We start from the raw sequence: 23,115 nt of genomic DNA on the forward strand, positions 1-23,115 counted from the left end.
GGCCTTGGCGGCCGAGGGGCGGGGCGGGCGCCCCGGATACCGGAACGCGGCGTGCGCGGGCGCAGGTGCCGCCCGAGCCCCGGACCGCCGGAAAAGGCGGTACCGACGTGAGGCCACTTCCGGCAGCCCTGCCTCCCGACGCGCGGCGCGCTCCGCTCCTGGAGCCGAAGGGGCGGAGGTGGGGGGGACGGAACTCTCAAATAACCTCCTCCCGCAGTTGCCACGACAGTGTAAGTGCAACTACCGATGCCATCACTCCTTGTCGGTGACAGGTCAACCGCGTACGCCCCCGCCCCTTGCCCTCGTCGTGCCGTGCTGCCCTGCCCTCCTCACTCCGCCCCTCCCCTCCCCAGTCCGCTCCTCCCCTCATTGCCCCGCCCCTCCTCGCTACGCTTCTCCCATCCCCTCCTCCCTTTCCTCGCCACTCCCCTCCCGCTGTCAATCCGTCCAATCCCTGTTTCCTCACCCTCCTCGCCCCCATCACTCGCCCCGCCCCTCCCTCATCGCCCCGCCCCGCTGCCAGTGAGTCCTGCGGAGCCGAACGGCGGAGTCGAACTGAACGAGCGAGCACAGTCCAACCTAGCGGACGAGAGGCTCCGGGCAGAGCAACACCTAGCCCTGCCTCTTGGCCCGGCTAACCGAGCGGGGCCGAGCGGGGCCGAGCGGGGCCGAGCGGGGCCGAGCGAGGAGGAACGGGGCGGAGCGCCGGGCCGAGCAGGGCCGGGCGGGGCCGGGCGGAGCCGAGCGGGGCCGAACGGGATCGGACGGGGCGGAGCTCCGGGGCCGAGCTCAAGCCGCCGCCACAGCGATGAAGCGGGACCGGCTCGGGCGCTTCCTGTCGCCCGGGGTGTCCGGGCAGCGCGGGAGCTCAGGTGGCGGCAGCTGTGGCGGCGGCCGGCCCCGGGGCCGCCCGTCCCGCAGCGGTCCCGACGTGGCCGAGGCGGCGGCTTTGGTGGCTGCGCGGCTGGGCTGGGGCCCGACGCGGGCCTGCGCGGACGCGGGCGAGGACGGCGCCGACGAGGCAGGTGGGTCCTGCCGTCCGGGCTCGAGGGGCGGCGGGCGGGGGCCCCTCGTGGCCGCCGAGTGCCCCCGCGACCCCCCCCCGGCTCCCGGTGACTACCCAGCCCCCCATGAACACCCGTCTCTCCGCGACCACCCGGCCCCCGGGGAGCACCGGCCCGCCGTGACTCCCCGGCCCCCCGAGACCACCCGCTCGCCCCCGCCCCCCGCGACAACCTGGCCCAGGGTGCCTTGGCTCCTCAGAAAGCGGACTAGGCCTCCCCGCCTGGAGGGAGCGGGGCGGTCTCCGCGGCGGACGCCGCAGCTGCGCTGGGTGATGCTTCGCAAGACAGCTGTCCCTTCGGCGCCGACTCTGAGCTCACTGAGTAATTAGTGCTCAAGTCCTGCCGTCTGTCGGGCAGGCCTGGGTTTCAGTCGTGGTTTTGCCCTGTGCTCTTCGGATAATGGCTTCATCTGGTCTGGGCCTCAGCTTCCTCTTCGTTAAAACAGAACTAAGAGGGTTTAAGAGGGTTAAGTGTAGGAGTGCCGGGGCCCCCTCCTGGCAGGCGGTATGGGCGTTAATATGCACTTTGCCTTCGTGTAATGCCTTTGCCCCCTCGAGAAGGACTTCACGCTTCTCTCATGTAGTCCTCCCCCGGGGCAGAGAGGGAGGTGGCATCATCTGCACTTGCAGACCGGAGACCCCCGGAGAAGCAGAGCATGGACGTGCTCTTTCAGTTCTGGTCGCAGGAGGGTGATGTGAAGAGGAATGAAGTTTCCAGCTTAGTTTATGAAGTGCCATAGCTGTGGAGGCATTTATTTATTTACTCATACTTTCTTTTTTATTATTATTTTTTTGGGGGGGGGAATTTTTTGAGGTATAATTGGCACATAACATGATATTGGTTTCAGGTGTACTAGGTAACATCCATCACCACTTGTACTTAGAAGTTGTTTTCCCTTCTAAGTTCTCTAAGATGAGAACTTTTAGGATCTACTTTTAAGATCTCAGCAATTTTCAAATATACAACGCAGTATTGTGCTGAAGTATCTGTAGTTACCGTACTGTGTAGCACATGCCAGGACTTATAACTGGAAGTCGGTACCTTCTGACCACTTCACGCCTTTCACTCACCACCCCACTCCCCTTCTCTGGCAACCACTAATGTGTTTTCTGTAACTATTAGTTCAGGATTTTTTCTTTCTTTAGATTCTACGTATTAGTAAGATCATATGGTATTCATCTTCCTCCATCTGACTTACTTCACTTGGTGTAATGCCATTAAGGTCCATCCATGTTGTTGGAAATGGCAGAATTTTCTCACCTTTTCGTGGCTGAGTAAATATTCCTTTGTGTATATGTACCACAGTTTCTTTAAACATTTACCCGTTGGTGGACACTGTGGTTGTTCCCATACCTTGGCAGTTATAAATAATGCTGCAGTGAGTACAGGGGTGCATATATCTTTTCAAGTTAGTGTTTTCATTTCCTTAGGATAAACAGCCAGCACTGGAATTGCTGGACCGTGTAGTAGTTCTGTTTTTAACTTTTTGAGGAACCTCTATACTGTTTCCATAGTGGCTGCACCAATTTACATTCCCATCAACAGTGCGCAAGGGTTCACTTTTCTCCACACCCTCACCGACACTTGTTATTACTTGACTTTTTGGTGATGGCCATTCTGACAGGTGGGAGTGATATCTGGTTGTGGTTTTAATTTGCATTTCTCTGATGATTAGTGATGTTGCGCACCTTTCCACGCACCTGTTGGTTATCTGTGCCTTCTTTGGGAAGAGGTCTCTTCAGATCCTCTGCTCATTTTTAAAATCAGATTATTTGTGCTCTTATTATAGTGTTGTATGAGTTCTTTACATATTTTGATTATTAACCCCTTATCAGATACATGATTGGCAAACTGTTTTTCCTATTCAGTAGGTTGCCTTTTCATTTTGTTGGTGGTTTCCTTTGCTGTGCAGAAGCTTTTTAGTTTGACATAAGCCCATTTGTTTATTTTTGCTTTTGTTACCTTTGCTTTTGGTGTCAATCCAAAAAGTCATCTCCAAGACCCATGTCAAGGAGCTTACCTTTATGTTTTCTTCTATGAAGGAGTTTTATGCTTTCAGGTCTTTGAAACCTGTAATACATTTGAGTTTATCTTGAGTATGGTATAAGGTGGTGGTCTAGTTTCATTGTTTTGCATATGGCTGTCCAGTTTTCCCAATACCATTTTTTTTTGAATTTTTTTTTTTTATACAGCAGGTTCTTATTAGTTATCCATTTTATACATATTAGTGTATACATGTCAATCCCAATCTCCCAGTCCCAGCACCATTTATTGAAGAGACTGTCCTTTCCCCATTGTATGTTCTTGGCTCATTTGTTGTAAACTAACTGGCTCTGTACACATGAATTTATTTCTGGGCTCTCTATTCTGTTTTATTAGCTTACATGTCTATTTTTATGTTAACACTGTACTGTTTTGATTACTGTAGCTTTGTAGTATAGTTTGAAGTCATGCCTCTGTGATCATGCCTCCATATAGTTTGAAATGTTGCCTCCAGCTTTGTTCTTGTTTCTCAGGATTGCTTTGGCTATTCATGGTTTGTTTTTTGTTTTTTTTTTTTGGTTCCATATAAATTTTAAGATTGTTGTATTTTTGTGAAAAATAGCAGTGGGATTTTGATAGGGGTTGCTTTAAATTTGTAGATGGCTTTGAGGAGTGTAAACATTTTAGCAATATTAATTCTTCCAACCCACGAGCATGGACTGTCTTTATTTGTGTTTTCAGTTTCTTTCTTCAGTGTCTTATAGTTGTCAGTGTACAGGTCTTTCACCTCCTTGGTTAAATTTATTCCTAAGGATTTTATTCTTTTTGACACAATTATAAATGTGGTGGTTTTCTTAATTTTTAATAGTTTGTGAGTATTTAAAAGTCAGCCGATTTTTGTATACTGGTTTTATATTCTACAACCTCACTGACTTTGTTTATTCTAACAGTTTTTTTGGTGGGGTCTTACAGAGTTTTCTATATATAATATCATGTGCAAATAGAGGTTGTTTTACTTCTTTCTTTATGATTTGGGTGGTTTTTATTTTTCTTGTCTAATTGCTCTGGCCAGGACTTCCAGTACTATGTTGAATAAAAATGGTGAGAGTGGGCATCCTTGCTTTGTTCCTGGTCTTAGAGGAAAGCTTTTAGCTCTTCACCATTGAGTATGATGTTAGCTCTGGGCTTGTCATATATGGCTTTTATTATGTTGTGGTACTTTCTGTCTGTACACAATTTATTGAGGTTTTTATCGTGAATGGATGTTGAATTTTGTGAAACATTTCTTCTGCATTTATTGAGATGATTGTATGATTTTTATTTTTTACTTTGTTAATGTGTGTCACATGGATTGGTTTGGGGAGGTTGAGCCAGCCTTGCATCCCTGGAATAAATCCCCACTGATCATTGTGCATGATCTTTTATTTACTTATTTATTTATTTATTTTATTTATATATTTTTTGGTTGCATCGGGTCTTGGTTGTGGCACACGGGATCTTTCATTGTGATGCGCGGGCTTCTCTCTAGTTGTGGCATGCAGGCTCCAGAGTGCATGGACTCTGTAGTTGTGGCGCGTGGGCTTCAGAGCGTGTGGGCTCTGTAGTTGTGGCGCTGGGCTCAGCAGTTGTGGTGTGCGGGCTTAGTTGCCCCATGGCACGTGGGATCTTAGTTCCCCAACCAGGGATCGAACCCGTGTGCCCTGCATTGGAAGGCGGATTCTTAACCACTGGACCACCAGGGAAGTCTCCACGATCTTTTAAATTAATTGTTGAATTCAGTTTGCTGTTATTTTGTTGAAAATTTTTACATCTACGTTCATTAGATATATTGGCCTGTAATTTTCTTTTCTTGTTGTGTCCTTGTCTGGTTTTAGTATCAGAGTAATACTGGCCTTGTTGGGCTTCCCTGGTGGCACAGCGGTTAAGAATCTGCCTGCCAAAGCAGGGGACACAGGTTTGAGCCCTGGTCCGGGAAGATCCCACAAGCTGCAGAGCAACTCAGCCCTTGTGCCACAACTACTGAGCCTGTGCTCTAGAGCCTGCAAGCCACAACTACTAAGGCCACGTGTCACAATTTCCGAAGCCCGTGTGCCTAGAGCCCGCGCACCGCAACAGAGAGCCGCCCCCGGCTCGCTGCAACTAGAGAATGCCGCGCACAGCAACGAAGACCCAACAGAGCCAAAAAAAAAACAAACAAAAAACTGGTCTTGTTTTGGAGGCATTTAGAATTCTTTGAAAGGTTTTCTAGCCCAGAAGGCCCTCCACTGGCCATTCTCCCCAAAGGCTGTGTATTCGCCTGGGAGACCGGAGCCAGAGGCCTGCCTTTGGCCCAGACCTGCGCCTGTGTTTAAGGGGCATGTCTGGGTAGGCCCCGCTCCAGGAGCTGGGAGGCTGGCGGAGTGTGGGCCTCACCTCCCCTGGGAGCTGTCTTGCATGCCTGACTTCATGTTTCCTGTGCTTGCCCAGGAACGGCCCGGGCCCTGGCCATGGGGCACTGTCGCCTCTGTCACGGGAAGTTCTCCTCCCGGAGCCTCCGCAGCATCTCTGGCAGGGCGCCTGGGGAGAGCGCAGAAAGACCGGCCCCTGGGGACCGTGTTTTTGTCCGGGACTTCCAGCGCCTCCTGGGGGTGGCCGTCCAGCAGGACCCGGCTCTGCCCCAGTTTGTCTGCAAGAACTGCCACACCCAGTTCTACCAGTGCCACGGCCTCCTCACGTCTTTCCTGCAGAGAGTCAACGTCCCCCCCACGGGCCGCCGGAAGCCTTGTGCAAAGTAGGCGCCCTCCCTCGTTCGCTGGGGGCGTGCAGGAGACCCCACGAGCGGGCCGCATGGGCACAGGGCGGCCCGGGTGGGAGCCTCCGCAGGGGGAGCCCATCATGGCGGGTGAGGCAGACGCTCGTGAGCACCAGTGCGACGGGTGTGTGGGCGGGGGGCCCGGCGGGCGGCCTCGGAGGAGAGGGCTCAGACTGCACGTGGAGCGGCCGGGCCCACTCCTGCTCTCAGTGGGCGGCGCTGCTCCTTTGCAGGGTCGGTGTGCAGCCTCGGACGGGGGCGGAGGAGGGAGCGTGTGTGGGTGAGTGCACCCCTGGGGTGGGGCGCGGGGTGGGTGGGGTGGGAGGTGCGCGTGCTCACCGGCCATGGGCTGGCGTCTCTGCCTCTCCTCAGTGGACCTGATCGCTTCGAGCCCCCAGGGCCTGCGTGGCTTGGTGGGGTGGGTGCACGGACACGCGGCCGGCTGCGGGGCCCTGCCCAGCCTCCAGAGGACCCTGTCCTCCGAGTACTGTGGCATCGTCCGGGCCGTGTGGGGCTGTGACCGAGGGCACGACTACACCATGGACGCCGACTCCAGCTGCGGGGCCCTCTTGCTGGACGGCACCTTGGGCGTCAGGCGGACGTGGGACAAGGATTTGGCCCCAGGGCTCCCCCGGCATCGGGGGTCCAGCCCCAGCGGGGCTGCCCCTCAGAGCTCCCAGGGCAGAGCGATCGCCGCCGGGGCCGAGACCGAGACGCTGCCCAGCACGGACACAGCCCGGCCTCCTTCAGATGGCGACCCGGTGGGGCCTGGGCCGGGCCCCCCGCCTCAGCCAAGCCTCCCCCAAAGCGGGGCCCCAGGTAGGAGGCGCCTCTGGGCTGTCTGACCAGGATTCCTAGTCCTGGGCCAGGCAGAGCCCTCGACAGGAAGCGTGTGTTGGGGCGGTGGCTGCGGTGTCGTGCGTGGAGGGGCCAGGGTAATGCCGGGGGCCGCCTCACGGCCATCTGACAGCAGAGAGGCCGAGGACCCTGTTCCAGCGCTTTCTGTGACGGCACACTCGTCTGCCCTCCAGGCTTCCTCTAAGCCTGCATGGGCCCAGGGCACAGAGGGTGGAAGAGGACGGGGGCCTCGTGGGGCCCGACGGCGGTTGGTGTCTGAGGCTGTCCTGAGCTGGCTGCAGGTCACTCCCTGGGCCTCAGCCAGCGCCCAGTGGGACCAGTGTGGACAGGCTGCTCTGGGCGGCCCCTCCTTCAGGGCCCGATCCCACGGCACTGTGGGTTGGGCGCAGCTGTTCGCAGACGTCGTGTTCGGAGGGCCAGGCTGGCTTCCGACCGCGTCGCTCGGCCTCCATGTGGGCGCCTGTTGCCGTGTGGGCACCAGGCTGCCCCGTGTGCTGACCCTCAGCCACCGGACGGCTCAGAGTGAGGGCGACGCTGGTGTTGGAGGGGAGAGACTTGTGCTGCACGGTTCTTAGAACTGCTTGCGTTTCTAAACTGTGTGTCTGCAGTACTTGGATAACAGTGATTTTTTTAAATGTCCCAAAACATCCACAAAGTACAAGGCATCCCATCCCAAAGCGGCTGGATCCGAACCCCTGGGGAGGGGCTGGGCTTGCTGGCGTTGCTACTGTTGGCTGGACATGGGGGTGGCCCGGCGCTGGGGCCACCCCCATGTGCGGGATGGGTTGGGAGGTGAGTGACTTGGAGGCAGGGGGACCCCAGGCTCCCCATCGTCCTTGCGGGGAGCACCCCTGGCTGTCTGGGGGTGACGGGTGACTGGAGTCTTGTTCTTTGTTTCTCAGGGCAGTTGGGTGAGAAGCAGGTTCCCTCTCCAACCTCGGATGATCGGGTAAAAGACGAGTTCAGTGACCTTTCTGAGGGGTGAGAGAAGAGCGGGTTTACATAGCCTAAAATTCCTCCTTGGAAACCAAGCGCCGCCATCCCGGGGCCGGCAGCCTGGGTCTCGGCCGGCCTCCCCGCTTTCTCTGTTGGGAGGAGGGGAGCGGCGGGGGGTGCTTCTAGGCTTCCGTTCCTGACTGGGGGCTCCTGGGTCCCCGGGGCACCGCAGACCTGATGGAGCTGCAGGGGGCCTGGCCAGGGTGGTATGGAAGTTACTCTGCTCAGATGGTCCTCTGGCTGGTCCTTTGCTGCTGCCGCTTGTCTCGCCCTCCAAGGCCTGAGTTTTGAGCCAACCCCAGACGTTACTAGAACAGAAGCCAGCCTCTGGCCTCTATCATGATGTGTTGGTGACGTGGGGGTGGAGGCTTCCTACAGGAGGACAAACCTTCCTGGAAGGGGCACCTGTTTGCTCCTGGGGCCACCCCCCGGGCTCCAAGACCAAACCTTTCGGGATGGAGGCCGCACGCCAGCCAGCCTTCCCACCCTGCCCTGCGAGCTCTGGCTGGACTGCAGATGCACTCTTGTCCAAACAAGTAGGACAGCGTGACTTTGGTGCCAGTGACGGATGACCCAGGTGCTGGAGGAACCCCACCGTGTGTGCCACAAACTCCCCCGGGGTCAGGAGGCCGTGGCTGTTCCGTAGCCACCAGCCAGCCTTGGGCCTTTCTCTGTGGGGGGGTGTGGCAGCTGGGCTCTGTCCGCTGCCCAGCAGAGCCTGTGTAGTGACTCACACTTCAGGGTAAAGGTTACAGACGTACAGATGTTTTTTTGGCCTTTGTGACCTTTGAGATGACTGACAGCTGATCTCTCATCCTGGCAGGTGCTCACAGTTATGGGGGTGAGGTGACATTCTAAAAGCCCACTTCCTGAGAAGCCCGCCTCTTGTGAGGGTCTTCACCCCCTGCCTCGGGCCCCAGTAGAGAGGCTCTTTGGGAGATCGGGGTCCTGGTGTCATGATGAGAAGTGTGGCTTACACGGGATCGTCAGCTTGTGACCCTGGCTGGCGTGCCCTTGCTGTTAGGAGATGGGATTGGAGACTTGGGAATTTTAGGCCTTTTGAGGAGAGCTAAGACGTGCAGTGTGGGGATCCACAGGGTGCCTTTAGACAGGAAGTTTCACTGGCTCCGTCACCGGCCCCAGAGCTTTGCTAAAGGTTCTCTCTTCTCTCCTAGAGACTTCCTGAGTGAAGACGAAAATGATAAGAAGCAGAATACCCAGTCCTCAGACGAGTCCTTTGAGCCCTACCCAGAAAAGAAGTAAGGGGGACAGTGGTGCTGTAAGCTCGCGGGATGTGGGAGGTGTCCAGTGGGTGACTGGAGACGTGCGTCTGCCCTGGGGGGCAGCGGGGACTGGACGGAAGCTCGCTGCCCCCGTCTGCCTCGCTCAGCACATGCTTTCTGCTTCTCTGATGGCCTGACCTCCCAAGCTCGGCACAGTGTGGCTTCTGGGTGACCCGGGAGGACCTGCCCAGTTCAGCGCAGGGACCTGGCCTGGCGTCACCCTGGGGGGCAGCAGCCAGCTGTGCGAGGAGCCCTGGGGATGTGACCCCGCCACCCACCCGCGTCTGCTGTTGGCCCCACTTTCCCGGCTCATCATCTGCTCTCGGGTCCGCCTCTGGCTCTGATTGCCACGCCACTTCCTCGTTGAGGCAGCCTGCCCCCTGCTCGGCTTTGTGTCCTCTCTCCATTAGAACACGGGGTCGTGGCAGAGAAGGCCGTTTTCACTTGTGTCACCCTGTGCCCAGGAACACCCCAAACACCTCCAGTTAGTAGATGCCCAGCCTGGGCCTCTGACGTGGAACAAAATCTCAGGAGCACCACACCATCAGCCGGGAAAGCACAAAACAAAACAGAGAAGCAAAAGCATGGCTTCCTTTTCTGCTTTAAGCTCCCGTGTGGGCAGTGTGGGTAGAGAGACAGGAGAGGAGGCGGCTCAGGAGATCCCAGTCAGCGTGTGGGGCTGGCTGAGTCACGAGCCCTCGAGCAGGCCTGAGTGGACACACGCTGCCTGGGGCGAAGGGGGGCGTCAGGCGGGCTAGGTTGGGGAGACCACACCTGCTTCCACGGTGCCGCCCGGGGCTGCGGCAGGAGCCCCCGCTCCCCACCCTGAACTCCACGAACCCACCTCTTACGTCCTGCTGCCCAGCAGGCCTGGGGCCACTGGTGTGGGGACGGGGACACCTGCCGTGTCCCTGGGTTTCCAGGAGGCCCCTGGGAGGGCACACAGACACATGCTGTAGGACAGGACACACAAGGTATGTGTTCAGAGGCCTGTGGGAGGTGGGACTGGGCGGCAGTGGGCTGGCGGAAGCTCTGGGCTCAGCCCTGACGGCCTCAGGTGCCTCAGGTGCCATGATGTGAGTGCCAGCTGACGTCCTAGGATGGGGCCTCTGAGCAGCCGTGGTCCATGTGACCTTGCAGCAGCCGTGCCTGTCGGGGTCCGCAGCCAGGCGGCAGGGGCCAGGGCTCCAGCAGGAAGCGGGAGAGAAGGAGCCTGAGCGGCGATGGGAAGGAAGGGCGCCGGCAGCCCCGAGTTGGGCGCTGTGAGCACGGTCCTCCTGCGTCTGCAGGGACCTCAACACCTCGTCCTTCACGGACTCACCTGAGACACCTGTGGGCTCTCTGAAGCCTCCTGCTCTCAAGAAACGTGTAATCCTCTGCAAGCACTGGTTACGGTTCAGCTCTGACTGGGTGCCCAAGCCACACAGCAGAGGAGGAGGGTGGAGGCCAGGACCGTGGCCAGGCCGGAAGAGCAGTTATTAGACAAAAGGAGAAGCAGCCTGTACAGCTGTTGAGAAGGTTCTTGTTAATGCACTGTTTAAAGAGGAGGACAGCTGTTTATGTTTTTTATTTATTTATTTATTTTTGCTGTGTTGGGTCTTCGTTTCTGTGCGAGGGCTTTCTCTAGTTGTGGCAAGCGGGGACCACTCTTCGTCGCGGTGCGTGGGCCTCTCACTATTGCGGCCTCCCCTGCTGCGGAGTGCAGGCTCAGTAGTTGTGGCTCACGGGCCCAGCCGCTCCGTGGCACGCGGGATCCTCCCAAACCAGGGCTCGAACCCGTGTCCCCTGCATTAGCAGGCAGACTCTCAACCACTGCGCCTCCAGGGAAGCCCTGTTTATGTTTTTAATTGTGGTAAAATATACGTAAGAACATATACTGTTTCACCATTTTTAAAAGTGTACAACTCGGTGGCATTTAAGTGCTTTCACAGTGTTGTGCGACTGTCACCACTATTTCCAAATTGTTACTATCCCAAGTAGAAACTCTGTCCCCAGGAAGCAACGACCTCCCCTCTCCTCCCCACAGGCCCTGGCAACTCCTAATCTAGGTATCCATTCTGGGGACTTCGTACAAGTGCAATAACGTGTGATGTGTCCTTTTGCTACGGGCTTCTTCCACTTAGAATAATGTTTTTGAAATTCATCCATGTTGTGATGTGTCAGTTTGATTCCTTTCTATGACTTGAGTAATATTCTATTGTAAAGGGACTTCCCTGGCAGTCTCGTGGTTAAGACTGCACTCTTCCACTGCAGTGGGCATGGGTTTGATCCCTGGTCGGGGAACTAAGATCCTGCATGTGGCATGGTGTGGTCAAAAAAAAAAAAAAATTCTATCGTATGGATGGACCACGTTTTGTTGATCCATTCATCTGTCAATTTTGGTTGTTTATACTTTTTTTGGCTATTGTGAATCATGGTATAAAGACTGTTGTAACAAGTATCTGAGACCCTGTTTTCAATTCTTTGGGTCATATGGTACTTTGAACTTTTTGGGGAACTGCCATACAGTTTTCTACAGCAGCTGCACATTCTACATTTCCTACTAACAGTGTACAGGGGTTCTGATTTCCACACATCCTCACCAATATCTGTTATTTTCTGGGTGTGTGTGTGTTTTAATAGTCATCCTAATGGGTGTGAAGTGGTATCTCGTCATTTTGATTGGCATTTCCCTAGTGATGAGTGATGGAGAGCATCTTTTCACATGCTTGTATCTTCTTTGGAGAAATGTCTATTCAAGTCCTTTGCCCACTTTTTAATTGAGTTGTTTGCTTTTTTGCCATTGAGTTGTATATATTCTCCCTTTTTTCACGCTCTTCATAGTGCCCTTTGGTGCACAAAAAATTATTTTGAAGTCCAATTTACCTGTTTTTACTTTTGTTGGCTGTGCTTTTGGTGTCATATTTAAGAGAAACCATTCCCAAATCTAAGGTCCTAGAGGATTTACCCCTAAGAATTTTAGTTTTAGATCTTTGATCCATTTGAGTTAATTTCTACGTAGGGTGTGAGGTAGGGATCCAGCTCCATTCTTTTGTATGTGGATATTCGGTTGTCCCAGCACCTTTTGTTGAAAAGACTGTCCTTTCCCCCGTGAGTGGTCTTGGCACCTTTGTCAAATCAGTTGATTGTACTTGCAAGGGTTTATTTCTGGTCGCTCAATTATTCAGTTGGTCTGTATGTCTGTCTTTTTGCCAGTACCACACAGTTTTGATTATTGTAGCTTTGTAGTAAATTTTGGAATCAGGAAGTTTGAACTCTCCAGCTTTGTTGTCTTTCAAAATTGTGTGGTTATTCAGTGTACCTTGAAATTCTATGTGAAAATTTGTTTTTTTTGTTGTTGTTGTTTTTGTAAAAAACACCATTGGGATTTTGATAGGGATTGAATGTATAGATTGCTTTGGGGGATAACTTCCATCTTTACAATCCATGGGTATGAGATATCTGCTTATTTAGGTCTTTAACTTCTTTCAGCAGCATTTTGCAGTTTTCAGTGTACAAGTCTTTCACCTTGGTTAAGTTTATTCCTAAGTGTCTTATTCTTTTTGATGCTATTAAAAATGAATTGTTTTCTTAATTTCCTTTTTGGACTGTTCATTGTTAGTGTATAGAGATAGAACTGGTTTTTGTGTGTTGATTTTCTACCCTGCAATGTTGCTGAAATTATTTTTCTGTGTGGGTTCTTTAGGGTTTTCTACATATAAGATCATGACATCGTGAAGAGGTAATTTTCTTTCCTTTCTAATTTAGATGCCTTTTCTTTTTTTTTTTTTTTTTTTTTTTGCCTACTTGCTGTGGCTAGGACTTCCAGTGTTCTGTTGAGAAGTGGTGAAAATGAGCATCTTTGTCTTGTTCTTGCTTGGTCATCACCGCCAACAGCACGTGAGGCCCACCACCCCCTCTCTCTCTGTTCCTGATCTCAGAGGAAAAGCTTCCAGTCTTTGACCACCGAGCATGGTGTCAGCTGTGGGCTTGTTGCTATGGCCCTAGAAGTTTCCTTCTATTCCTGACAGATTTCCTTAAACTCCTGGATCTAGAAAGAAAAGTGTGCATGTATCTTTAAGTCTTTGAAGGACACCACAGGGCGGGGGGAAGTTACTGTGTCTGGCCTGGTCCTCTGGGGCCTGCGAGACTGGCTGAAATGCATGACCCCATGTGTGGAGGACAAGGTCCCCGCTGCCCAGGGGCTGTGGAGTGGGGGACGGCAGTGGGCGCAGAGCTCTCTCCTGGCTGCCCTGAGTCTCCCAGCAGGTTCCAGAAGAGTGGATCCTGATCTTTTCTAGCTTAACGATAGTTTTGTTGAGGGACTGACCCCCGAGTCTCCCCTGCCCCAGCTTTTTCCATGCTGTCTCCAAAATTATGGTGTTGATATTTCAGACAGGGAGTGAAAGTTGTCATGAAGGCCCACTCCTGTGTCCCGAGGGGGCAGTGCAGCGCCTCCACCTCCCCGAAGAGCTGTTCTAGCTTTGGCGGCCAAGGGTCAATTTGAGGGCCAGCCAGTCAGCACGGGGACTGAAGCAGGTTAGCCCTGGAGGCCTGAGGAGACCCACCTCCCGCAGTGCATATGCAAACAATCAGAAACATCACTGACTGGTGTCCTCTTTTTCCCCCAGGATCTCTGGTAAGAAGAGTGAAAGCAAAGAAGCCAAGAAGTCAGAAGAACCAAAAATTCGAAAGAAACCTGGGCCCAAGCCGGGCTGGAAGGGCAAGCCGCGCTGTGAGAGGTGAGGGGCCGGGGCCGCGCAGCCCGTCGGGGCCACGCAGCCCGTCGGGGCCGCAGCTCCACGTGTGCTCTGCATTGCAGGGAGGAGCTGCCCACCATCTACAAGTGTCCTCACCAGGGCTGCACGGCCGTGTACCGTGGGGCTGACGGCATGAAGGTGAGGGCCCCGGCCCGTGAGGATGGGGGGGAGGCTGGACAGGCCTGCAGTGCTGGGATCTGTTCCTCTGGGGAGAGGAGGGTGCTGAGCGGGGCCTGTGGGAGGGAGGCACGTGCTGTGACCAGGGGTGTCCGCCAGGCCGAGGCACTCAGGTCCCCAGTCCCTCCCGCAGAAGCACGTCAAGGAGCACCACGAGGAGGTCCGGGAGAGGCCCTGCCCGCACCCCGGCTGCAACAAGGTGTTCATGATCGACCGCTACCTGCAGCGCCACGTCAAGCTCATCCACACAGGTGCGTCCCCCCCACCCGCCCCCGTGGACAGGGCTGCCTCCTGGGAAACCGGCGCCGAAGAGTCCTGGTGCCTCTCTGTGGGTTTACTGTCGTGTCTTTTTAAATCACTACTTTAAGAAGATGACGTGTGCTTTTTGGATTACAAGTGACCCGCATCCGTTGTAGAAACTGGGGGAGGAAGCACAGTGAAGACAGTGCCCTGCCCTGGTCATCACCACCACCAGCACGTGAGGCCCAGCGCCCCCTTCTCTCTCTGAACATGCGTTCATACCTTGGACTCTTACGTGCCTGGTGCGCGTCGTCGCTGCTTCTGCACAGAAGGCAGCTCTCCCAGACCGCACCCCCTTCTAGATAGATTTGTTCCATCTGTGTCTATGCCTCAGAGAGAGGTTTTCTTGTTTTGAACTTTGTAAAAATGAGTTACTTCACTCAGAGTTGACCGTTTAATTGTTGGCGCACATTTACTTGTTGGTTCCACAGCGAAACAGTTTTCCTTGTGTTTTTTTGCTCCAAGTGTTCTTGTCTGTGTCTCTAACAAACACAGTAATTCTCTTGGGTTGGGTCAAGCTGTTCTCAGTCTGGATGCCAGTGGTCGTGACCACGAGCAGTTTTTGTTTTTAACACAAAAGAGGCTAGATGTGTGCTATGGGGACGGTTGCCCCTAGTGAGGGAGGAGCCCGCCTGGGAGGCTGGTTCAGGTACTGGTAGATGAGCAGTGGGACGTGCAGTGACGTGGGGCGGGAAGCGTGTGGCAGCTGCCCCACTGGCACGGCCTGCAGTGGAACCACTGGCGTGGGGCGTGACGGTTCAAGTTCCGTTCAAGAGCGTTAAGATGGCCTTTGCAGTGGGTACGCCGCAGAGGGCCCAGCGTGGCGGTGGGTCTTAGAGTAGCAGCAGCTGTCATCAGTCATCTATGCAACCTTGCTGAGTTGGCTTCCTCTAAAAATTTGTGCTCAGGGAAATGGGCCTAAAGGGCAAGAAAACAGGCTCCAGGTGAAATGTACACAGTGGCTGGAGAGGAAGCTGCAGCCAGGTGACAATTGCAGGCGACCCGGAGGGCTCTGCATCAGAGCTGCGGCGCCTGTAAGGCACTTGGGCACCGAGGGGAGGGTGTCAGGGCCTGTGGTCACTGCCTCTCTGGTCCCCAGAGGTGCGGAACTATATCTGTGACGAGTGTGGGCAGACCTTCAAGCAGCGGAAGCACCTCCTGGTCCACCAGATGCGCCACTCAGGAGCCAAGCCCCTGCAGTAAGTGGGGTGGGGGGTTGGGGGGGGTTCTCCCACCAGCGGTGCCCTGGCTCACCTGCCCCCGGCCCCCAGGTGCGAAGTCTGCGGCTTCCAGTGCCGGCAGCGGGCATCCCTGAAGTACCACATGACCAAGCACAAGGCCGAGACGGAGCTGGACTTTGCCTGCGACCAGTGTGGCCGGCGGTTCGAGAAGGCTCACAACCTCAACGTGCACATGTCCATGGTGCACCCCCTGACGCAGACCCCGGACAAGGCCCCGGAGCCCCCGCCTGGGCCCGCAGCGGGGCAGGCCGTGAAGGCTGAGCCTACCTGAGGGCACGCCCGCCCCCGAGCTCAGTGGGCAGTGATGGGGGTTCAGGCCTGGCGGCACAGCTCTGCACCCCGACGAGCCTCCACCCCGTGTGCTGGGTGGCAGGGGCTCAGCACACAGCTCACGGGGCCTTGTGGCTTCTGCTCTGGGACCGGCAGTTTCTTCTATAAACAGAGTGACTTGGGGCCAGAGGCAGACTTCAAAGAAATGATTCCTCTTCCCCACTAATGCAGTCGAGGTTTGTAACGCACTTTTCAGGGCAACGGAGAGCTCCACGTTAACGCTTGTAATAAATTATTTACCGAGGAGTTGGGCTATGCCCTGCACAGATCCTGTCAGAAGAGTCGGGGCTCCTGGTAGAGGTCAGGGTCCAGCATGGCCTGCTGCCTGCTGAGGAGGGCGGCACGCACTTCCGGGTCACAGTCCGCACTCGCACCCAGCAGCTGCAAGAAAGCCCGTGTGCTGGGCCCGTGCTGCTGCCCATGGCCCCCAAACACCCAGGGCCCGGGGAGATGCCAAGTGCTGGACGCTGCATGTTCGTCTTCCCGAAGGCGTTCAGCACCCTCACAGTGAACAGTGATGGGGACTTAAAGACAGACAGCAAGGCGAGCATCTGGGCATTACCTCTGCCACGTCTGAGAAGCTCCTTTTCGGGCACCGAGGTATCGACTGCAGCAGAAAAAGACGAGCGTTTGTAATCAGGCTTACGGGGTCGCCCTGGAGAGAAGACAGAGCCGCGGTCAGGGTGCCCACAGCTGCACGCTGCGCCAGGAGGCGCTGCACAGGCCCCCAAGAGCTGGCCGCCCGGGTCCGTCTGGAGACAGGCCAGGCCCTGCACCTGCCTGGGCCTGGAGGTCCCCACTGTGGGCCAGAGTCCAAACCGCACCAGTCTCCCCAGCCACGAAGAGGCCCACGAGCTTCAGGTACATGTTAACAGCAACGTGCAGGAAGGCGTCTTCCTGGAGGAGGGCGTCCTCGTCAAAGTAGGACAGGAGGCTGAAAGCAGAGACGGATGTCAGGTGACCCGGCCCTCACTGACCTCACTGAGGCCGGTGCAGGCAGCAGAGGAGCAGCCTTTCCCATCTCAAGGGAGCCCCGCCACCCCTCCCCTGACCAGCAGGCCCCGGGGGTTACCTGTAGAAGGCGACCGGCAGCAGCCTGACCTGGTGGTCGGGGGCCAGGCGGAGGAGGGTGCGCCCCAGGCCGGCATCTGCAACACAGAGGGGCTCCGTCAGCAACGCAGGTGCCTCCCTGCAGGGTCAGGGTCTTCACGGGCGTCGTGTGCCTGGTGACGCAGGGGTGATGTCCTCATGCTGCAGAGTAGAGCTTGGGGGCCGGGGTCCCTGGGATCCTCGATACTCCACTAAATTATTTTGCTTAAATGAGTCTGCATACTTACCAAGAACAGAAACTTGCAAAAATGAGTTTTCAAAGTGGGCCCCAAGGAGAGGCTCACGTTTAACCATCTGAAAGTTGCTTCTGAAGAGGACTAAAGAACGGGGCCGCAGTCTGACCCTGCCGCCCCCTGTGCTCCCGGCAGAGGGCTGGGAACCAGGACAGACACAGGTCGGCCAGTCGGTCTCCGGATTTCTCACCCGTCTCCGTCAACTGAAAGAGCGGCAGCCAGGAAATCCTCTTCCTCTGCAGACACCCCAGGACCTCGGCACAGACGTCCAGAGGCTTCAGGGAGCCAGCGGCCTGTTACCCACAGGAGGAGGAGGAGAAGGACCCTAAGCTGACAAGTGCGCAAGGAAGAGGTGTCCACCTGGGGCCTCTGGACATAAGACACCAAGAGGCAGGCCAACGGCCTGGGGTTTTCTCTCCTGAGAAAGCCTTCGACACAAGGGTCCCAGGTGCACCCACCCCCACCACCACCATGAGACCCTAACTCAGGAGGTCTCGGGGGAGACGGGGAGACCCATGGTTTCAAGTGCCCTGGGGGGTCGTACCAGCTGCTCGCTGCCCTGCCCACGGCGGCAGAGGGTCTGACCTACCTGTGGGGTCAGATGTGAAGAGAGCAGGCCCATCAAGGAAAAAAAAAACAGGAAAACCAACAGCTGCAAATAAAAACAGGTCCACTGGCAACATAAAACTACCTGTGCTCCGTTCCCTTAAAGTAATTCTAAATGGGGAAAGAACACATTCCTCGTTAACTGAACAATTTACAGGCCTAGGTTATAAATCTCTCTTAAGTGGATCTCCAGAGAAAGAAAATTTTCCAGTCACTCTTAAAGAGAAAATTTAATGGGTTATAAACTATTACTGCTTGGGGACCTGTCTCTGCTGATCCCCCAGGCCAGAGCGTGAGGAGGTGACAGTGGCCTGGAGGCTCTGGAGCCGCTAAAATCCTTCCAGCAAAAACCACCTGAAAACTCTTAAAATAGACTCTCCCTGGCAGTTTCTTCCTTTAAATTATAATCACCAAAAACTCAGCTCAGCAACTGTTCTCAGGCAGGTGGGTACGGCCTGAGCTACTGCGGGACCCTGGCTTTCACAGAACCAGGGGTTCAGCTGGGGGAGACACGGGAGCACGCCACAGCTCTGGGTAGGGGGCCCTGGGGGGTCCCACAGCTCCCAGTGGGGCCACCAGCCTGCCATCCGAGCAGCCCTCTGTCCACCCTTGGTCTTTGCCAGCAGCTAACTGGGGTGCGGGTGCCTGGAGGCTATGAGAAGGAAGGTCCCGCTGGACAGCTGACAGCCAGCCCTGACCCCCCCACCCCGGGGGTTGCGTTGATAAACAGGCCGAATAAAAGCACTTGAGAATGAAATGTAAAGTACCCTTTTTATCAACAAACCTGAGAACCTAAGTCTTACTAAACCTACAAACCCAGTAAGTTTTTGCTTCCAAATAAAGTTACAAGCACCCCAAACTCTTGTCTGTCCTTGAAAAGCACAGTGTGGTCGGAACCCTGAGAACCAGTGAGGCTGCTGGGAAAGGACACGCAGGGAAAGGATCTCACTCTTACCTCCTCTCCTTGGCCGTCCAGCTGCCCCAGCTCCCGCCGGATGCTCTCCTTCCCGGCCCGTCGAATCATAAAGTGCAGGGCAGCCGCGCAGAGCCAGGCCGGGCCAGGTGTGGGGGGTGCCGCAAGGGGGGAGAGGACGCTGCCGCAGACGGAGGTGTGTGTCACCACAAGAGCCCCCCGCCCGTCACAGCGAGAACCCAAAGCGCACCCCCCACCCCCCACCCCCGGCCTCCCAACCGGTCTCCACAGGCTGGCCCTTGGCTGTCAACATGCCCCTCTGCCCCGGACACAGGAAGCGGTATGCCTGGAGGGGGCGCCCGGTCCCAGCAGCCTCAGCTTTGCAAGGAGTCCTCCCCCCAGAGTCTGCACCCGCCTTCTACTCAGCCCCCACTCCGACTGCACTGTGATGTTCACGGTTCTCCAGAAGGTTAAAACTGGGCCGAAAGTTAAAAATGGAATATAATGCAGTGATTTAAGAAAGTTCTCTGCTCTTTGCAGAATTAGACTCAGTGGGCAGACTTGGTTTCTTCGTCTTCTGAGATTTCGAGCATCCCTGACCCTTTGTGGGGGGGACACAGGTGCCTCGGATAAAAACGGGTCACAAAGGAAGATGCAGGGAGGCTGGATGGGGCCAGCAATCCCTGCTGTGACCTCCGAGGACAGCACCACTCGGATGTGCGAGGAGACGGGCAGGTGGACCCCGGATGCCAGTCTGACGGGACCGTGTCCGCTCGGCTCTGCTTCCCCCTTCCACACGTGGGCCTCACAGAGCCTCCCCAGGGCCCCCTCCAGCTCCCGAGACACCATGCACGTAACCCAGAGTGGGTCCCGCTGCCCGCACTCACCTCCCGGCAAAGTGCCGGGCCTCCTGCAGCCTCCGCAGCTCTGCAGGCAGCGGGCTCTGAGAGCATCTCCTCCAGCGGCGGTGAAGCTCGGGCTCCAGGTGCGGCCACCACAGCTCATGGGAGAGAACGGGCACCGACAGGTCAGTCCCCCCCCTCACCAAGAAGATCGGGAAGCCTCGGGTGATGCTGGCGATCTGCGTGGGCAACGTCTGCCCGCAGGCCGACACCCCCAGAGCCTGTCTCCCGCTCATCAAGTGCTTCATAACCGCAAGGACAGCGTCTCATTTAAGGTCCAAAGCAGCTCCGTGAGGCGTGCTCATCCTCATCTGCGGAGGATGCAGGATGTGGGCAGAGGATGGCCCGGTCCTCGGACGGCCCTGCTGAGCTGCAGAGCCGTGAGCCAGAGGCCACAGCCGCCCAGGGAGCCAGCAAGGAATGCGCTGCGTCCTCCCTCCCGACAAAACTGAGAAGGGGTGAGGAAGCCCGCGTGGGAGCCCCACCCGTGGAACGTCACGAGAAGGCCGGGCCAGCAGGGGCTGGGGCAGCAGCCGGACCAGCAGAGCAGCAGTCCCCGCTCAGCTCCAGTCAGCACAGAGCAAGTAGGAGTGTGAACGGCTCCGGGCACAGAGACTCCCGAGGAGCCCCACCCCAACTCCTGTGGTCTGTCCCAACTGCTCCTGGTGCAGCTTCCCCTGAATCACGCTGCCAGGAAGCCCTGGGCGGACCCCGGCTGCGCCAGGTCCAGGAACGCCCCTGAAAAGATGGGGAGCCTACCAGAGCAGAGGTCAGAAGCAAGGGGCACTGGGTCTGGCAGGCAGTCAGGGTCAGGTCGGCTGCCAGGGAGGGGTCTCTGCTTCGTAAACAGGCGTTGAGGAGCCCCTGCGGGGAGACACGCCCGCACGCAGGGTTTGCACGCGGACCAGGGCCCCGGGAGCTGCCACGCACCAAGGGCCCAGCCCTGGGGTCTGAGTGAGCAGCGACGCTGGAGGGGCAGAGGGAAAGGAAATTACCCTGAAGAAGTGGGCCGTGATGTCGTGGGTCAGGGCGCCGTCGTGGGAGAAGTTTCTCTGCACAACAGTAGAGGCCAGTGAGGAAGCACGCGCAGGACAGGGCGGGCAGCTGCTGGGGGCTCCAGCACGTAAGGACACGCGGCAGGATGGTACCGCCACGGTCCACGGAGGGCTGGCTCCGTGTGGCTTCGCATCCACCCCCGTGCCCGCCAGCCGTGGTGCAAACCCCGTGGGCCCAGGCGGGCGGGCCAGGTGCCGTCCCTGCCGTGTCCTCCCTGGCTGCTTTCACAGGCCGTTCTCAAGGCTCGAAGGGAAACAGCCTTTAGAACGAACTTAAAGAAAATCTCATTTCTGCTGCTTCCCCAGTTACCTTTTAAAGTTCCACACAAATGAACAGAACCTCAGGTCAAGCTCTAGTCACGTGTGCATTTCTAGAAAGTGGGAACCCATCTTTGGTGCAGAAGCCGTTCCCCTGCAGTGGGCAGGGGAGCACTTATGCACGGCACCTCCCTGACCCTGACCACGTGCAGGTCACAGGGATGTCACCCTTTGGAGCCCCTGACAAGAGCTGGGGCACCATCTGGCTTCCGTGCCCCCAAAAGAAACCGACGGAGGGGAGGCAAGGCGGGCAGGATGGTCTGCACATGCAGGGCCCAAGCTGGTCACCCTGTGGAAGGTTCCGTGAAGGAGTCGTGCTCCGGAGGACGAGGCTGCCCGGTCGCTAGCCTCGCAGGCCGGTGCCGAGCCAGGTGAAGGGCTCACCCGCAGCTCCGAGCGCCACGTCCTACCCTCAGAGACCCGGCGTGGGCAGGCAGGACATGCACTGAGGCGTTGGCTCCACGTGACCACGGATGCGCTGGTGAGTTTTCCAGAGCCAGCCTGAGGTGCCCACGTAGCCCCTCAACCCCACAGCCCAGCTCACTTGCCCTGCGCCTACCAGCTCCGAGTTGACCAAGTGGAAGAAGTCATCGCAGTCGGGGGCGGCCAGCTGCTCCAAGCGGGGGCTGCCGACAAGCACGGAGGGGGGCAGGCCGAGGAGGATGCTGCGAGGAGGGAGGCATGGACGGTGACCCCGAGAGCTACGCTCGGAGCGCAGCCAACCCTCCCAGCCCGCTCGGAACTGGCCCTGGTCTGCGGCCTGTTGCCCTGCTGGGCCGACGGACACTCACTGTGTGTCCCCAGACCAGGTGTGATGTTACACGATGACCAAGGGCAGGGAGCAGCGTGTTAACCAACCAGTTCACGAGACCGGGAAGGACATCACGGCTCAGCCGTGATGCAGTGAGGACCCTGAGCGCACATTCCACACGAGGTCTTTGAACTGAGGGGTTTCTGAAGCCCAGGAGGAGAACTTTCACCCCCAGTTGCTTTCACACCTCTAGACCCTGCTCTCCAGGGGACCCGGGGAAGATGCCGTCCCAGGCTGGGGCGGGGGCCAGAGACGAGCGACTAGTGGGAAGAGACCCCAAAGTGAAGACAGACCCTGGGGCACCAGCCGTGTTACCGTTTGCACATGAGCAGCTCCTGCTGTCGCTGCAGGCGGCTGGCCACGTCCCACCCTCGAGCCAGGGCCTGGAGGCGTCTGCAGAAAACTCCAAAGAGGAAGTGGCCCTGGGGAGCAGCATGGCCGAGGCGCGCTGGGCCCTGCTCCAGGCCAGCAGCCATCTCCTGAAGAGAGCACGGCCAGAGGCAGAAACCCTGGGGCCTCTCACTCCCAGCAGGGCCCCGAGGTGGGGCCAGCGGAGTGAGTGCAACTAGCCTTTTCACTTGGAAATGACTGAACAACTGCAGGATTTTGCAAAAATGAAGAAAGAACAGTGCAAAGAACACCCTTCCCCAGACTCCCCATGGCTGGCACTTCACCCGTTTATCACCTGCTCCCCTGTGCAGGTGGGGGGTGTGCACAGCCTGAGGGTGAATCACACAAGTGAGGCGCGCACACAGCCTGCAGGCACACGTGTGTTGTCTCACCCCCCAGATGCAGAGCACCCGTCTCATCATCACCCCGTCATCTGTGACCCCAACCCCACGTCTCCCGCTGTGTCTGCCCTCACAGGTCACCTTCTTCCACGTTCAGTTATGACGGACGTGGAGGACAAAGGTCAAGATGAGGGCTTGGGGGACTCGGGTCCTTTCTCTGTGGGATGCTTTACTCATTTTTAAGTACATTTTCCCAGTGCTCCAGACCGCATCCTCCATGATTTCTCTTTCATTCCCCACATGTTCTAAAGTCAGGCACTTTTTTAAGAGTGACAGCGGGAACACCGAATCCTATTATACAGAATTGCACGTACTCTTCCAAAGTTACAGACCCCCAGTGCACAGTGTGGACGAGGATGCAGGATGGGGCCTTGCTCTGCACTCTGACCCCAGAGTTCACGCTCAAGAGATCTGGGGAGAGCAGGATGCTGACAGAAACGCCCCTTTCACTTCAACGTGAGAAACACCGTTTCTGCACTCTCCTAAAAGTGCTCCTGCCTTGCTGCCAAGTGACCCGGGAGACGGGAGAGTCTCCCAGCCTCCGACATCTGCAAACTCCTGATCCTCGGCCAGGTGGAGGGTTATTTATGTCAATCCTCAGAGCCTGACCTCCC

General features: G+C 56.6%; 2 protein-coding genes across 6 annotated transcripts in view; one reads left to right on the forward strand and one right to left on the reverse strand.

Annotated features, from left to right (window-relative positions):
• ZNF276 (zinc finger protein 276) lies at positions 1 to 15,958 on the forward strand. 2 transcript variants are annotated; one of them, XM_060000199.1, is made up of 11 exons: positions 1 to 230; positions 5,514 to 5,817; positions 6,072 to 6,118; positions 6,211 to 6,657; positions 7,599 to 7,677; positions 8,868 to 8,951; positions 13,586 to 13,696; positions 13,777 to 13,852; positions 14,025 to 14,142; positions 15,291 to 15,390; positions 15,463 to 15,958. In XM_060000199.1, exons 2-11 carry the CDS (start codon positions 5,534 to 5,536, stop codon positions 15,701 to 15,703), a joined length of 1,587 nt encoding a protein of 528 aa, XP_059856182.1. In that variant the 5' UTR covers positions 1 to 230; positions 5,514 to 5,533; the 3' UTR covers positions 15,704 to 15,958. The 2 variants fall into 2 exon arrangements, with proteins under 2 accessions (XP_059856182.1, XP_059856181.1); XM_060000198.1 differs by lacking the exon at positions 1 to 230 and adding an exon at positions 727 to 1,025.
• FANCA (FA complementation group A) overlaps positions 14,412 to 23,115 on the reverse strand; it is a 50,838-nt gene continuing 42,134 nt past the window's right edge. For 2 of the 4 annotated variants that reach the window (XM_060000190.2, XM_060000188.2), the window contains 13 exons: positions 22,026 to 22,189; positions 21,459 to 21,564; positions 20,522 to 20,578; positions 20,286 to 20,390; positions 19,512 to 19,624; positions 18,667 to 18,805; positions 17,695 to 17,757; positions 17,296 to 17,398; positions 16,835 to 16,910; positions 16,543 to 16,696; positions 16,325 to 16,417; positions 16,003 to 16,143; positions 14,412 to 15,109 (listed from right to left, as the gene is read on the reverse strand). In XM_060000190.2, the coding sequence (XP_059856173.1) occupies positions 16,036 to 16,143; positions 16,325 to 16,417; positions 16,543 to 16,696; positions 16,835 to 16,910; positions 17,296 to 17,398; positions 17,695 to 17,757; positions 18,667 to 18,805; positions 19,512 to 19,624; positions 20,286 to 20,390; positions 20,522 to 20,578; positions 21,459 to 21,564; positions 22,026 to 22,189 (1,281 nt within the window). In that variant the 3' untranslated portion in view covers positions 14,412 to 15,109; positions 16,003 to 16,035. Of the gene's footprint in view, positions 15,110 to 16,002; positions 16,144 to 16,324; positions 16,418 to 16,542; positions 16,697 to 16,834; positions 16,911 to 17,295; positions 17,399 to 17,694; positions 17,758 to 18,666; positions 18,806 to 19,511; positions 19,625 to 19,667; positions 19,838 to 20,285; positions 20,391 to 20,521; positions 20,579 to 21,458; positions 21,565 to 22,025; positions 22,190 to 23,115 lie in introns of those variants that run through there. The other 2 variants (XM_060000189.2, XM_060000191.1) reach the window with 2 other exon arrangements.

Source organism: Delphinus delphis, chromosome 20 (assembly GCF_949987515.2).
Source record: "Delphinus delphis chromosome 20, mDelDel1.2, whole genome shotgun sequence".
NCBI lineage: Eukaryota > Metazoa > Chordata > Mammalia > Artiodactyla > Delphinidae > Delphinus > Delphinus delphis.

Coding starts and splice junctions, on each gene's coding strand:
- ZNF276 (XM_060000198.1), top strand. CDS start 809: ATGAAGCGGGACCGGCTCGGGCGCTTCCTGTCGCCCGGGGTGTCCGGG. Junction 7,678..8,867: donor TTCAGTGACCTTTCTGAGGG/GTGAGAGAAGAG, acceptor CTTCTCTCCTAG/AGACTTCCTGAGTGAAGACG. Junction 13,697..13,776: donor GGCAAGCCGCGCTGTGAGAG/GTGAGGGGCCGG, acceptor TCTGCATTGCAG/GGAGGAGCTGCCCACCATCT.